Genomic DNA, 11,524 nt, shown 5'->3' with positions numbered 1-11,524 from the left:
CTTGGGGCGACAGTGCCAAAGACAAGGCTCGCCCAGGTGGCGAGGCCCGGGAGCCCATGGCCAGTGAGGTCTGTGGACGTTGTGGAGGGCGGGGCCTGGGTGAGCGGTGCAGGCTTCCTCCAGTGTGCAGCCAGGAGGCTGCGTAGTGACTGGGCTGTGGAGAAACAGGAGGAGGTGGCCCCACGGGATCTCCCTTCCCGAGGCCCCAGGGCAGAGATGGGCACCACCTGCAGGTTCTCCAACGGTCACTGGGGATCGTCATTGCAATGCCACTGGCAGCCTTACCCCCCGGGGCGTCTAGCCTTGTCCCCTCCAGGCATCAGTGGGCTGAAGACCAGCCATGACAGCAGCATGGCCGCTCTGGCAACCATCCCCCAGAGCTCCAGCCACCAGACCTCATGAGCCGACCCAAAGCCACCAAAGCTCTGGAAATCCCAGGTGCTTAAGGGCTCTGAGGCCAGGAACTCGGGATTAGGGCAAAGACCACAGGGCGGTGTCCCTTGACCCCCACTCAGGAGCTTGGTGCCTGGAGCTGGGGGCAGAGCAGACAAGGCCTCCAACTGTTGCACCAACACCTCAGCCCACAGCTCCCTCCTGGGCCTCATAGCTGGCCGCCAAATGTCCACTGCTTCTCCTTGAGACTCCTCAGAAGCTTGAGCCAGGCCTGCTTCATCCCTCCCCTGGTGGCACTGACCCCTACTGGCCAGTCCAAGGGCATCTGTGGCCCACAGCTGCCAGCCTTCCTCTGTCCCTGGCAGCTTTCCTGGGTGTCCATCCAGCTCCCCAGAGCAGTGGCCTCTATGCCAGTGGGTGGCATCTGGTTCACACACAGTGAGCATTTGCACCCAGTGTCCTCAGCTGTCCCGCACCCCTCACCTCTTTATCCGAATCACACAGCTCTCCCCTCGAGAGTCCATCAGTGTCCAAGCCCACCATCTGCACCCACAGGGTGGACGGCCAGGATAGACCTGAGAGCACTTTCGTCCTTTTGATCTGGCCACACGTTGCCGGTGTCGAGCAGCCCCCCAGCCCTGTCCCTGCCCTTGTCCCCTCTTCCGGCATGACCTTGGCCCCCTGGGGGGGGCTGATTCAGGAGGCCTGATGGTGGGCCTCAGGCTCACAGCCCAGCTGAAGGACAAGAGGGCCCCAGCTCTGGTGAACTTGGGTCAATGTGTAACTGGACGCTGCACCAGCCCATCTGCTCAGCTGAGGGGCCACATTGATTGCCAGGACTTCCTGGAAGGGGTCCCAGAGCGGCCAGTCCTGGCTAAACCTGCAGCCCCCGCCCTGGTCCTCCCCCACTTGTGTACAGAGTGGCCTGGGAACGGCTCCACCCCGCTCTTGAGTATAAAGAGGGCCTTGGTGGCCGGCCAGGGCAAAGCTGCACTGGTCCAGGGCTGACGCAGGAGGTAAGTGGAGACCTCAGCTTCCCCTGGCTGCAGCTGAGCCATGGGCTGAGCCAGGTGGCCAGGGGCAGAGCTGCTGGAGGGGCTGTTCTCCTTCATCCGGGATCAAGAATGAGGGTTTGTGGCGGCCACGCTTCACAGGGGACGTGCCACCTGCAAGGCCAGACCCTGAGATGTGGCCGTCCTCCCCAGCCATTACCTGGGCTCTGGAGAGGGCTTCTTCCTAGCTGCAAGCCAGGATCGCCTCTGGCTCCTGCTTCCTCTGGTGACCTGGGGCTCGAGGGTGAAGGACCTGGCCCAGGACCAGTGTCCCTGTGGCCAATAGTCCACTGCGTCTCTTCTCATCTGAGGGGACAGCAGGCTTCATGTACAGGCAGTGGACAGAGAGGGGCTTGGTCTCAGGGCCCTGCAGGGCTCAGGGTGTTCCACCTGCATGACCCTTAAGCAGAGTCTCTCTCTGGTCCTGGGATCGAGGTCTGAGTCAGTGCAACCTGTTCACCACTCTGTTCCTGAATCTACATAAAGCCAGACTCCAGACAATGCTGGCTCTTGGGCTAGGCCCACAGGGACAGAGCCTGACCACGCAGAAGTGCTTCCTGCTCCTATAGGTGGCGGAAGGCGGGCCTTGGTGTTCCTTAAGAGGCAACGTAGTTGGGCCTCAGTGCCACCTGCTGCACCCCGGGGTCTGGCTGAGTCTTGATTCTGTCTCCTACTGGCTGTGGGCCCTGGAGCAAGCCCCTGGATCTCTCTGTCCCTTGCGACATGGCACTGATGACTTTGCCCAGCTGCCTGTTTGGGGCCACCTTGGAAACGAGGCGGAAATGGCTCTTGTGGGGCTGCCTTCACGTGGGAGGAGACAGACAAACCTTCACTTCTGCACAACACAGCAGTAGTGCTTCCAGGCAGCCTCCAGAAGGCCAGGGTGACCGAGACTAGCTGGCTGGACAGCGGAGACACCGCCTGCCAGGGTGGCAGTGTACAAGTGTGCGCCACCCTCGGGGGAAAGGCTGGACAGGGAAAGGCTGGGAAGGAGGGCTGCCCCCTTCGCTGGCCCTAGGTCCCTGCTGAGAGTGAATTCAGGGCCACCATGCTGCTCCCAGAGGATCAGTATGCAGGAGCAGCAGGTGGGAAGGCTGTGCTCCCCACGTCTCCAAGCCCACAGGGTGCCCCATGAGGCCAGCAGGGGCCTGTCTGCACAGGAGATCCTGGGGCGGGGGCAGAGGCCCTGCCCTTTTGTCCACTGCATGTTTCATGAGAAGAGTAAACTGGGTCTGATGCATGGGGAAGAGGGGGAGGAGGTGCCAAGTCAAAAGTCAAAGGTCGTTGGCAATAGGTGAACTGAGCAGGAGGGGACACAGGGAGGCCTCAGTGTCCTGGTGGGGGTGTGGAGGTCAGGCAGGTGCCGGCAGCTTTGCCTCACCAGGAGATTCTGAGATAGTCAACTGTGACACGAACAGTTTCATTTTGGCTCAGATTTGGAATTTCCAGCCCAGGATAGGACAGACCTATGATGGGGTGCCGTGGAGGCCAATGAGGCCACTCCTTCGAAGGGCTCTGCCACCTCCCAGCAGCACTGCCCTGGGGCCAGGCCTTAGGGGTGTTAATCCAAGTACCAGTTAACTCAAGGACCTGGGGTGTTAATCCAGGCCCACAGGGTAAGGCGCAGACAGCTCGCCAGGCAAGGCCCATGAATCAGGGCTGAGATGGGTAGGACAGGGAAGGCCAGGCACAGCAAGGTGGGCAGAATGGCCTCAGTGACAGGGCAATGTAGCACGCCCCCTGCAAGCAGAAAATGAGATGCCACATGTCTTGACCTGAGCCACCAGCAGGACGAGCTCCCTCCCCTCAACCCAGAGGAGCAGACAGTGTGGAGGGCTGGGCAGCCCAGCTACCTTCCCCTGCCCAGCCTGGATAGCTCCATCCCTGGCCAGCTCCATCCCTGGCCAGCTCCATCCCTGGCCAGCTCCATCCCTTTCTGCTCAGCTGAGGCTGGAGCCGTCTGGGCACTGAAGGATAGGCCTCCAGGGCTCACCTGGCTGCCCTGTCCACTGTGGCTCGGGCAGGGCTCTGAGCCCTGGCTGCACGTCAGAGCCATCAGAGACTTAAAGGATCTATTCCTGGCCCAGCACAGACGAGTGAGGCCAACTACAAGGAACAGGACTAGACAGGCATTGTCCTGGAGACCAAAGGGCCACTGGATGGGAGGGTGAAGATGGCCTGGAGCTGGGGATGTGGGGAGAGCCGGGGTTTGGGTCAAGCCCTACAGCAGTTAGGATCTCAAGGACACTAAACCATCCAGAGTCACTTGATGAGCATCTCAGCAGGGAGCACAGGGGTTCCACCTGGATCTACTGCAGGCCCTTCCTGCTCCCTGGGAGGAAGCCTCAGCCCCCAGGGCTCTCGCCCACAGCCTGGGGCTTCAAAGTCTGAATCAACTGTCTCACAGCCCAGATGCTGGTGTCCAGGGTCAGGGTGCAGCAGGCTTCTCCTGCTGAGGCCTCTCTGGTCTTGCAGACACCGCCCGGTCCTAGTGTCCTCAGTGGCTGTCCCTCTGTGTGTCCCACTGTTAGGATCCCATCATAACTTAAGCACCTCTTTAAAGACCCCATCTCTAACTATGGCCACTTGCCGGGGTCCTGGAGACGACTTCAATGCATGGACGGAGACAGGGCAATTCGGCCCCCAGCCAGGTGTTGGCGCCTGGGCTGTGAGGAGTCTGGCTCCCCACCTCCTGTCCACCACCAGAGCACCCTGGGCACCTCTTGGCTCTGTAGTTCAGGGAATGTGGGGTAAACTGAAAGTCTGGCTGGGGACCTCCTGGAAAGTCACCTTTACCCTTCACAAAATGTTGTTTCAGGGTACAGACGAGTGAGTGCTGCTGTGATCAGAGATGGCTCCTGCTGGTGTGGCCCTGAAGGCCACAGTCCTGTGCCTCCTGGCCTGGGTTGGCCTGGCCACTGGTGACCGGGTGTACGTACATCCCTTCCACCTCCTTTTCTACCCCAAGAGCACCTGTGTCCAGCTGGAGAAACCCGACCTGGAGACACCCAAAGAGCCGACCTTCACGCCTGTGCCGATTCAGGCCAAGACAGCCCCAGTGGACGAGGAGGCCATGCGTGCCCAGCTGGTGCTGGTGGCTGAGAAACTGGAGGCTGAAGACAGACTGAGAGCCCAAGAGGTGGGGATGATGGCCAACTTCATGGGCTTCCGCATGTACAAGATGCTGAGCGAGGCATGGGGCGCAACCAGCGCGGCTGTCCTCTCCCCAACGGCTCTCTTCGGCACGCTGGCCTCCTTCTACCTGGGAGCTCTGGACCCCACGGCCAGCCAGCTGCAGTCATTCCTGGGTGCACCTGGGGAAGACCAGGGCTGCACCTCCCGGCTGGATGGGCATAGGGTCCTCTCTGCCCTGCAGGCCACCCAGGGCCTTCTGGTGGCCCAAGGTGGGGCTAGTGGCCAGGCCCCACTGCTGCTGTCCACAGTGGTGGGCCTGTTCACAGCCCCTGGTCTGCGCCTGAAGCAGTCCTTTGTGCAGGGCCTGGCCACCTTTGCCCCTGTGGTCCTCCCGCGCTCTCTGGACTTGTCCTCAGACCCAGAGCTGGCCGCTGAGAAGATTGGCAGGTTCTTGCAGGCCGTGACAGGGTGGACAACAGGCAGGCCTCTGGCAGGGGCCCGAGCAGACAGCACCCTGATTTTCAGCACCTCTGTCCACTTCCATGGTGAGGAAACCCCTGGTCACTCTGCTGTGCTGCCACAGGGTGGTGTTCTAAGTCCCACACCCTTAGCAGACGGCGGGACGGGGACAGGTGTGCTGCTTGGGTGTCCTTGGTCCCTGAGCTCTCTGCAGCTCCAGTTTCCATGGGAGCTGACCGCCAACTGCAGGGACTCTCTCCGCCTCTGGGGCAAACGCTGAGCTGAGTGGCAGGAGGGGCACCACCACCTAGGCTAGCTGCGGGGGTTTACTTCCGTCACTGTGGCTAGAGGAAAAATCCTGTGTCCCTCTAGGCAGCTCCACTGAGATACCTTGGGGACCACGCAAGGGGATGCTCTGCTTCTTGCTCATATGGCTTCACACAGTGGCCCTTGTCACCCTCCCACCGAAGGTTCTGAGAGTCAAGGACAACGCCACTCCACTTTCACAAGGCCCCAATCCAGAGAGCAGAGCTGTGTTCAGCCTCTTAGGACAGGGCGATGTACAAGTGAGGCCAAGCAGGGGTCAGGGCCGTCGTGGGGCCCCTGTTGACCAGGCTTCCCTGGGGCCTCCTGTGGGCTGCCTTCACCTCACTCCACCACCCCAGTTCACTGGTCCTCAGTCCTGCCTGTCCCTGGGCAAGAGAGGTGCAGAGCTGGAGCCTGGATTCCAGGGCTGGGGCCTGGTCAGTGAGCGGTAGTGGGGGCTGAGCACCACCAGCAGGTTTAGGGGCTGCATGAGGACCTTGGGCCTCAGGCAGGAAAGGCTGTGAAGCTGCCATGGTGGACGGTCACCACTGTCCACTGTCCAGTCCCACTGGGTACAGCACCAGGGTGAGCCCTTGTGAACTGTGGCTTTGGGCAACAGCTGGCCACTCTGATGAGTGGGCTGCTGTGGTAGGGTGTCAATGGCCGAGGCTGGGTGTTGGGAGATCTCTGTACTTGTACTTGAACTATGGCCCTAACGCTGCTTTAAAGGGTCATGTTGAGTAAGGAAAAGCTAGGTGAGCCTGGGCTGGGCAAGGCAGGTCTGGTGGGCTCTTCATCAGGAGCCCAGGGCCAGTCCCTGAGGGTGGTTTTGGATCTCAGCCTCAGGGCTGGTATCCCGGGTGCAGCAAGTGCACCGGCTCAGCAGCCAGGCTTGGGTGGAAGACGGGCAGCCCTCGGGTTCTGGCAGGTGTGGGCCTGAGCCCGGGGCAGTGGTGGCCGCTGGGTGGGGAAGGAGGCTAAGGGTGGGGAAGGAGAGGAGCAGAGCAGCCTGGCCAAGGCTGCCCAGGCCCAGGCCCCACTGTTGCTGCTATGGTCTACAGCCTGCCCGGCTGCTGACCATCCCCTCCTATTCTGTCTGGGCTGCAGGGAAGATGAAAGGCTTCTCGCTGCTGCCCGGGCCCCAGGAGTTCTGGGTGGACAACAGCACCTCAGTGTCCGTCCCCATGCTCTCGGGCACTGGCACCTTTCAGCACTGGGCTGACGTGCAGAACAACTTCTCCGTGACCCGCGTGCCCCTGGGCGAAAGCTCATCCCTGCTGCTGATCCAGCCGCACTGTGCCTCTGATCTGGACAGGGTCGCAGCCCTCGTCTTCCACCATGACTTCCTGGCCTGGATGAAGAACCTGTCTCCCCGGTAGGAACTTCTGAGTGCCTTGGAAACTGGGGGAGCTGTGCCATCTTAGCCCAGGGTATAAGGGTGAGCACAGTGGGACAGGCCCAGGATGCCAGGCTGGTCTGGACCTGGGTGTCCACCAGAACCTCCCAGCCCTCCATCCCCTGGGCTCCGCAGGCGCGGCTGGGAGAAGAGGAAGCACCCGATTCTCAGAGCAGTGTGAGCCCAGGTTTTGCGGGAGAAAACACCTAAGCCACTCTCTGAGAAGGGACTCAACTCCACACTCAGGCCCGTCCCGACACCCCAGAGCCTCCGGGGACTGATGTTGGGAGGGCCTGGCCTCAGCTGTTCTTCTTTCTGTTGTGGCAGCCCCTCCTGCAGAGCACTGGCCTCCTCCTGTTGGTCCTCTAGACTCACGGGCCCAGGATCTGGCCTAGGGCCAGCGCCAGGGAGAAGAGTCGGGACCCTGATGCCAACTCTCTTTGAGAGTTTATTTTTTTTTACTTTTGAGTTTTTTAGGTTTATAATATTGTAATGATAAATCAGTATGCATTGAGGGTCTTAGTTTGAATCGTGGTGGAATACACCTGACCTAAAACGCTCCACCTTGGCCATTCCAGTGTCCTGGCATGGAGCTGTCTCCATGGTGGGCCTCCACCAGCAGCCTGTCTCCAGAGCCCGCTAATGGTGCAACACTGACACTGGCCTGTGTGGTGCCAACCCACCCGATATCTGGCAGCCCACAGTGCCCTCCGGCCGGCCATAGGTTGCCCACCTCAGGTCCCTTCTCCCCTGGGGTCGAGCACCAGCCACTATGCAGAAACACAGTCATTCATACGTCTGTCCGGGGACACTTGTGAGGCTTCCCCCATGGCTTGAAGCCTCGGCTGTGGACATGACACACTGACCAGGGCTGGCTGTGTCACCAGAAGTGCCTGTGTCCCTCAAAGTTGCCAGAGGAAGTAGCTGGAGGTGGAGGTCACTGGAGCTAATGGGTTGGCACTGCACAAGCTGAGGTCAAGACCACAGCCCAGAGTCTCCGTCCAGAGCATCCTGCAGCCAGCTGGGGTGACACCTCTCAGGACTTCCTAGGAGTGCCCCCACACAGCCAGCCTGAGAAGCGAGCAGAGCAAAGCCCAAAAGCTGCCTAGCCAGTCCCCAGGACAAGCCCTGGAGATGTGGGCCCTTCCCATGCCATTTCCTTTAAGCTTAAGGATTTCTTTGTATTTGTTACTGAGGTTTTCCTAGAGGTGAGGATGGCCTAGCTGGGTGAGGGCTAGACTTCCCCTTCCTCAGGGGCAGGAGCAAGGAGCATATACCCCTGGGTTCCTGGGAGCCCTTACCTTGTCCCCTGAAGCCCCCTGACCACACATCTCCCCAGGGTCATCCGCCTGACCATGCCCCAGCTGGAGTTGCAAGGCTCCTACGACCTGCAGGACTTGCTGGCTCGGGCCAAGCTGCCCACGCTGCTGGGCGCAGAGGCGAACCTGGGCAGGATCAGTGATGGCGACCTCAGAGTGGGAGAGGTTGGTGCTGGCCTAGGGGAGGTGTGGATGGGACACAAACGGGGCTGTGGGTGAGGCTGTCAGAGCAGGAGGGAAAGAAGACCTGCAGGGGGTAGGCCATGTTGGGAGGGACGTGGCCAGAGCCCTCCAGGATTTCCCAGGGACAGTGCAGGACAGCAGCTCCTGCCCAGCCTTTTCTCTAGTGCTCCAGGAGTGTTTGGGCCCTGCTCAACCAGGCCAGGACTTGGGGTCTTCCCTGGAAGTTGCAGTGGGGGTGTCCCTGGCCAGGCTCTGTCCTGCAGCTTCTTCTGTGCTCAGGAGCCACTCTCTGGCGAGAGAGCCAGGGATCCTGCCCAGCAAGGTGGTGGGTGGAGACGGAGGGCACAGGCAGGGGAGGCAGGAACTGCCAGAGTCCTGTGGTGGGCCTGCAGGCGCCTTCCCTGCCTTGGGCCCTGTGTGCCCGAGGGCAGAGGCCATTTCCACTGCCTTGCAGGTGGTGAACAGCCTTCTTTTTGAACTCAAAGAGGATGAGGAAGAGCAGCCTGCAGAGTCTGCCCAGCAGCCCAGCATGTCTGAGGCCCTGGAGGTGACGCTGAGCAGCCCGTTCTTGTTCGCCATCTATGAGAAGGACTCGGGTGCCCTGCACTTCCTGGGCCGTGTGGACAACCCTCTGAATGTGGTGTGAGGCCCTGCAAGGCCACTGTGCCTGGCCATCCAAGTTGAGGCCAGCAGAAGAGCAAACCTGGCAGAATCGGCCACCTGTTACCACCTTCTCCTCCCCGCCCCTGGTGGTTCAGCATGGCTCCTTGCCAATGTGGCACCTGAGCAGACACAGGTGTGAGTGGAGAGTGAGGGAGGCAGGAGCCTGTGCTGTACCAGGACGATTCTTCAGAGGGGGAGTCTGAACAGATCCACTGTCTCTGAAACCAAAGTGTCCTCTTCTAATAGAAATTGGGCTTTAAGATTAAAACACATGTTGTCTCATTGCCTTGGGTTTATACTCAGCGAACTGAATGTGAGATTGTAGTTCCTAAAATGCCTTAGTTTTTCTTCCCATGATACCTGTGGTTGCAGAAAGACACACAGACCTGATTTCATGCTAGAGCAATCCTACCACCCTGGCTGATAATCCTCAGGTGGCTAGTAACATCCTCCACTGTGAGCAGGGCTGCTGAGCCATTCAGCTGACAGTCCACAGAGCTCTCGTGACCCCTTGCTCTTGGGGGGCAGCCCATGTGCTCTGGGTGCCTCTGCCAGGAGCAGGAGAGTCAGGCTTGTGTGGTGGAAGGCCTGTCCGTCAGGGGACCTAGAGGGGAACAGGGCCGAGGGCTGGATTGCTGTTCAGGGGGTCCCAAGAGCAGAGGGCAGGGTCCTAAATATTCTCAAACACTTGGCCCCTCAACGGATCAGACCGACAGTTTCTGTCTCAGCAAAGCCAAGGAACAGGTAGGTACCGGGCAGGCTGGATGGCCTTTGCGATGCTTCTACCTCTCTCAGGAAAAGTTGAGGGAAGCCATAGCCCTGGTCGTGCTGGACACAGGTCCAGGCCCCAGGTCCCCAGCCAGCGGCTGCAATTCTGCAGAGGCTGAGTACACACCAGCCTCGGGAGCTCCTGTGGAATAGAGTGGCTCTGCTCTGCGAGTGTAGGTAGGTGGCAGGGTTCCCAGAACCACAGCAGCCCTGTTCCGTGGTGACTCCTGGCTGGTGGGGCAGCCTGGCATGCGTCTCTAGTACCTTCACTTAAACAATCAGCTGCAAGGTGCCGAGTTTCACACCAGGGACCCAGGGACCCAGCCACTCTGCCCCTGGCTCCTGGGACGTCCAGTGTGGCATTGCTGTGGCTGGGGTCCCAAGGTGTTGCCTTCTGTGAGAAGGTGGCCTCCTGCTTTGCAGGTGGAGCAGTGCTGCCCACTGCCATGCTTTCTGTGCAGTTCTAGGTGGACGGCTGGGTCAGGGAGATGGCGCAGTTCACCGGCACACCACGACAGCGGCAAGCATGGGGTCCGTCTGCCCTACGCACTCTTCCACTGAGCTGAGAGAAACCTCCCTGGGGTGCAAAGTGCCCATACATGAGACTGGGGTCGGCCACGACCACTGAGGCCCGGGTGCTGCGGAGACCTGCAGTGACACGGCAGGGCCTGGTCTGTGGTGCACTTGCAGGGTGCAGGGAGTGTGCTCAGCACTGCCCTCTGCACAGCATCCTGGTCCCCCTGCTTCCCCTGTCATGAGGGGATAAGCTGTGGGGCAGCCCTGCCTGGGCAACTCCAGCATTCACGGGAGCTGCAGCCACTTTCTGACCAGGAGGCCAGCCTGAGTCCAAAGCAGCTCCAAAGCTGACTTACAGCTGGATCCAGTCCCAGCTGGGAATGGGCTGGAGGCACCCAGAGGTGGAGATGTCAGCCTGCTCACCCAGCTAGGCCTCAACCACCTGGGGCACCTCCTGCTTCCTCCCAGTGAGCTGTATTGAGTGGGTGGGTGGAAGGCAGCGGCTTCCAAGAAGACACCCACCTCCCTACCCCAGAGCCTTTGAAGGGAGCATGACCTAGGGCCACCTGTTTTTGCACTTCTGCTTCCAGAAGTGTGACAGACTGGATTTCTGTTGTGTTCAGCCACCACCTTGGTGGCCACTTGTGCAGGCAGACCCCGGAGATGCAGAGTGGCTCCCGGGGAACCTGGAGCTACCCTGAGGTGTGCTCAGTCTGCGCAGCAGGGGGAAAGCGGCTCTTCCCAGCAGGAAGCACTACTGTATTTTAAACCATCAACAGATGAAAGAAAGGAGAGCTGTAGACAGCACTCTGTAACACCAGCTTCCTCCTTCCTAAGCCCCAGGCAGACACTCCGACAGAGGACTGTCACTACCCAAGGCCACCCTCTGCAGAGGTGGACACAGGGAGGGTGGGAAGCCTAGCAGGTGGTCAACTGGTCTGGTACCACCTTGCCTATGTCTCCAAACAATGACCTACCTTGGTTCCCCACCTGTGAGATGAAGACAACATGCCTGTGCTGGGGGCTGGGGCTGCACCCCACCTCCTGCTCTGAGGCTAGTGAGAAAGGCAGAACAGGGGGCTGGGGACTTAGGGTCCATTGGGGAGCCACTGGCTGGGAGCCCCCTGTCTACCAGCGCCAGCCTACCAGGAGGGCAAACCCCTGCCCACCAGTGGTGGCCTATCGGGAGGGCGACTCGCTGGCCTGCAGAAGGCACCTTCTGGTATTGGTTCGGACAGAGCTCCCATGCCCAGGGAGGTGCCCTGTAAGGGACCTGCAGGGGAGCCGTGCTACCCAGGGCGAGGGAACTCATGGGAGGACAGGATGGCGCAGGC

The 11,524-nt window shown here is 60.4% G+C and overlaps 1 protein-coding gene across 1 annotated transcript; it reads left to right on the top strand.

Moving 5' to 3' along the window:
* Positions 1 to 1,299: 1,299 nt before the first annotated feature.
* Agt (angiotensinogen) lies at positions 1,300 to 9,190 on the top strand. The gene is made up of 5 exons (XM_005320380.4): positions 1,300 to 1,409; positions 4,264 to 5,125; positions 6,453 to 6,720; positions 8,081 to 8,225; positions 8,698 to 9,190. The coding sequence occupies exons 2-5, from the start codon at positions 4,297 to 4,299 to the stop codon at positions 8,887 to 8,889; spliced, it is 1,434 nt and encodes a 477-aa protein (XP_005320437.2). The 5' UTR covers positions 1,300 to 1,409; positions 4,264 to 4,296; the 3' UTR covers positions 8,890 to 9,190.
* Positions 9,191 to 11,524: the final 2,334 nt, after the last annotated feature.

Source organism: Ictidomys tridecemlineatus, chromosome 10 (assembly GCF_052094955.1).
Source record: "Ictidomys tridecemlineatus isolate mIctTri1 chromosome 10, mIctTri1.hap1, whole genome shotgun sequence".
Lineage (NCBI taxonomy): Eukaryota > Metazoa > Chordata > Mammalia > Rodentia > Sciuridae > Ictidomys > Ictidomys tridecemlineatus.
Note: the sequence above shows the minus strand (reverse complement) of the source record. Positions and strands in the feature narration are given on the sequence as shown.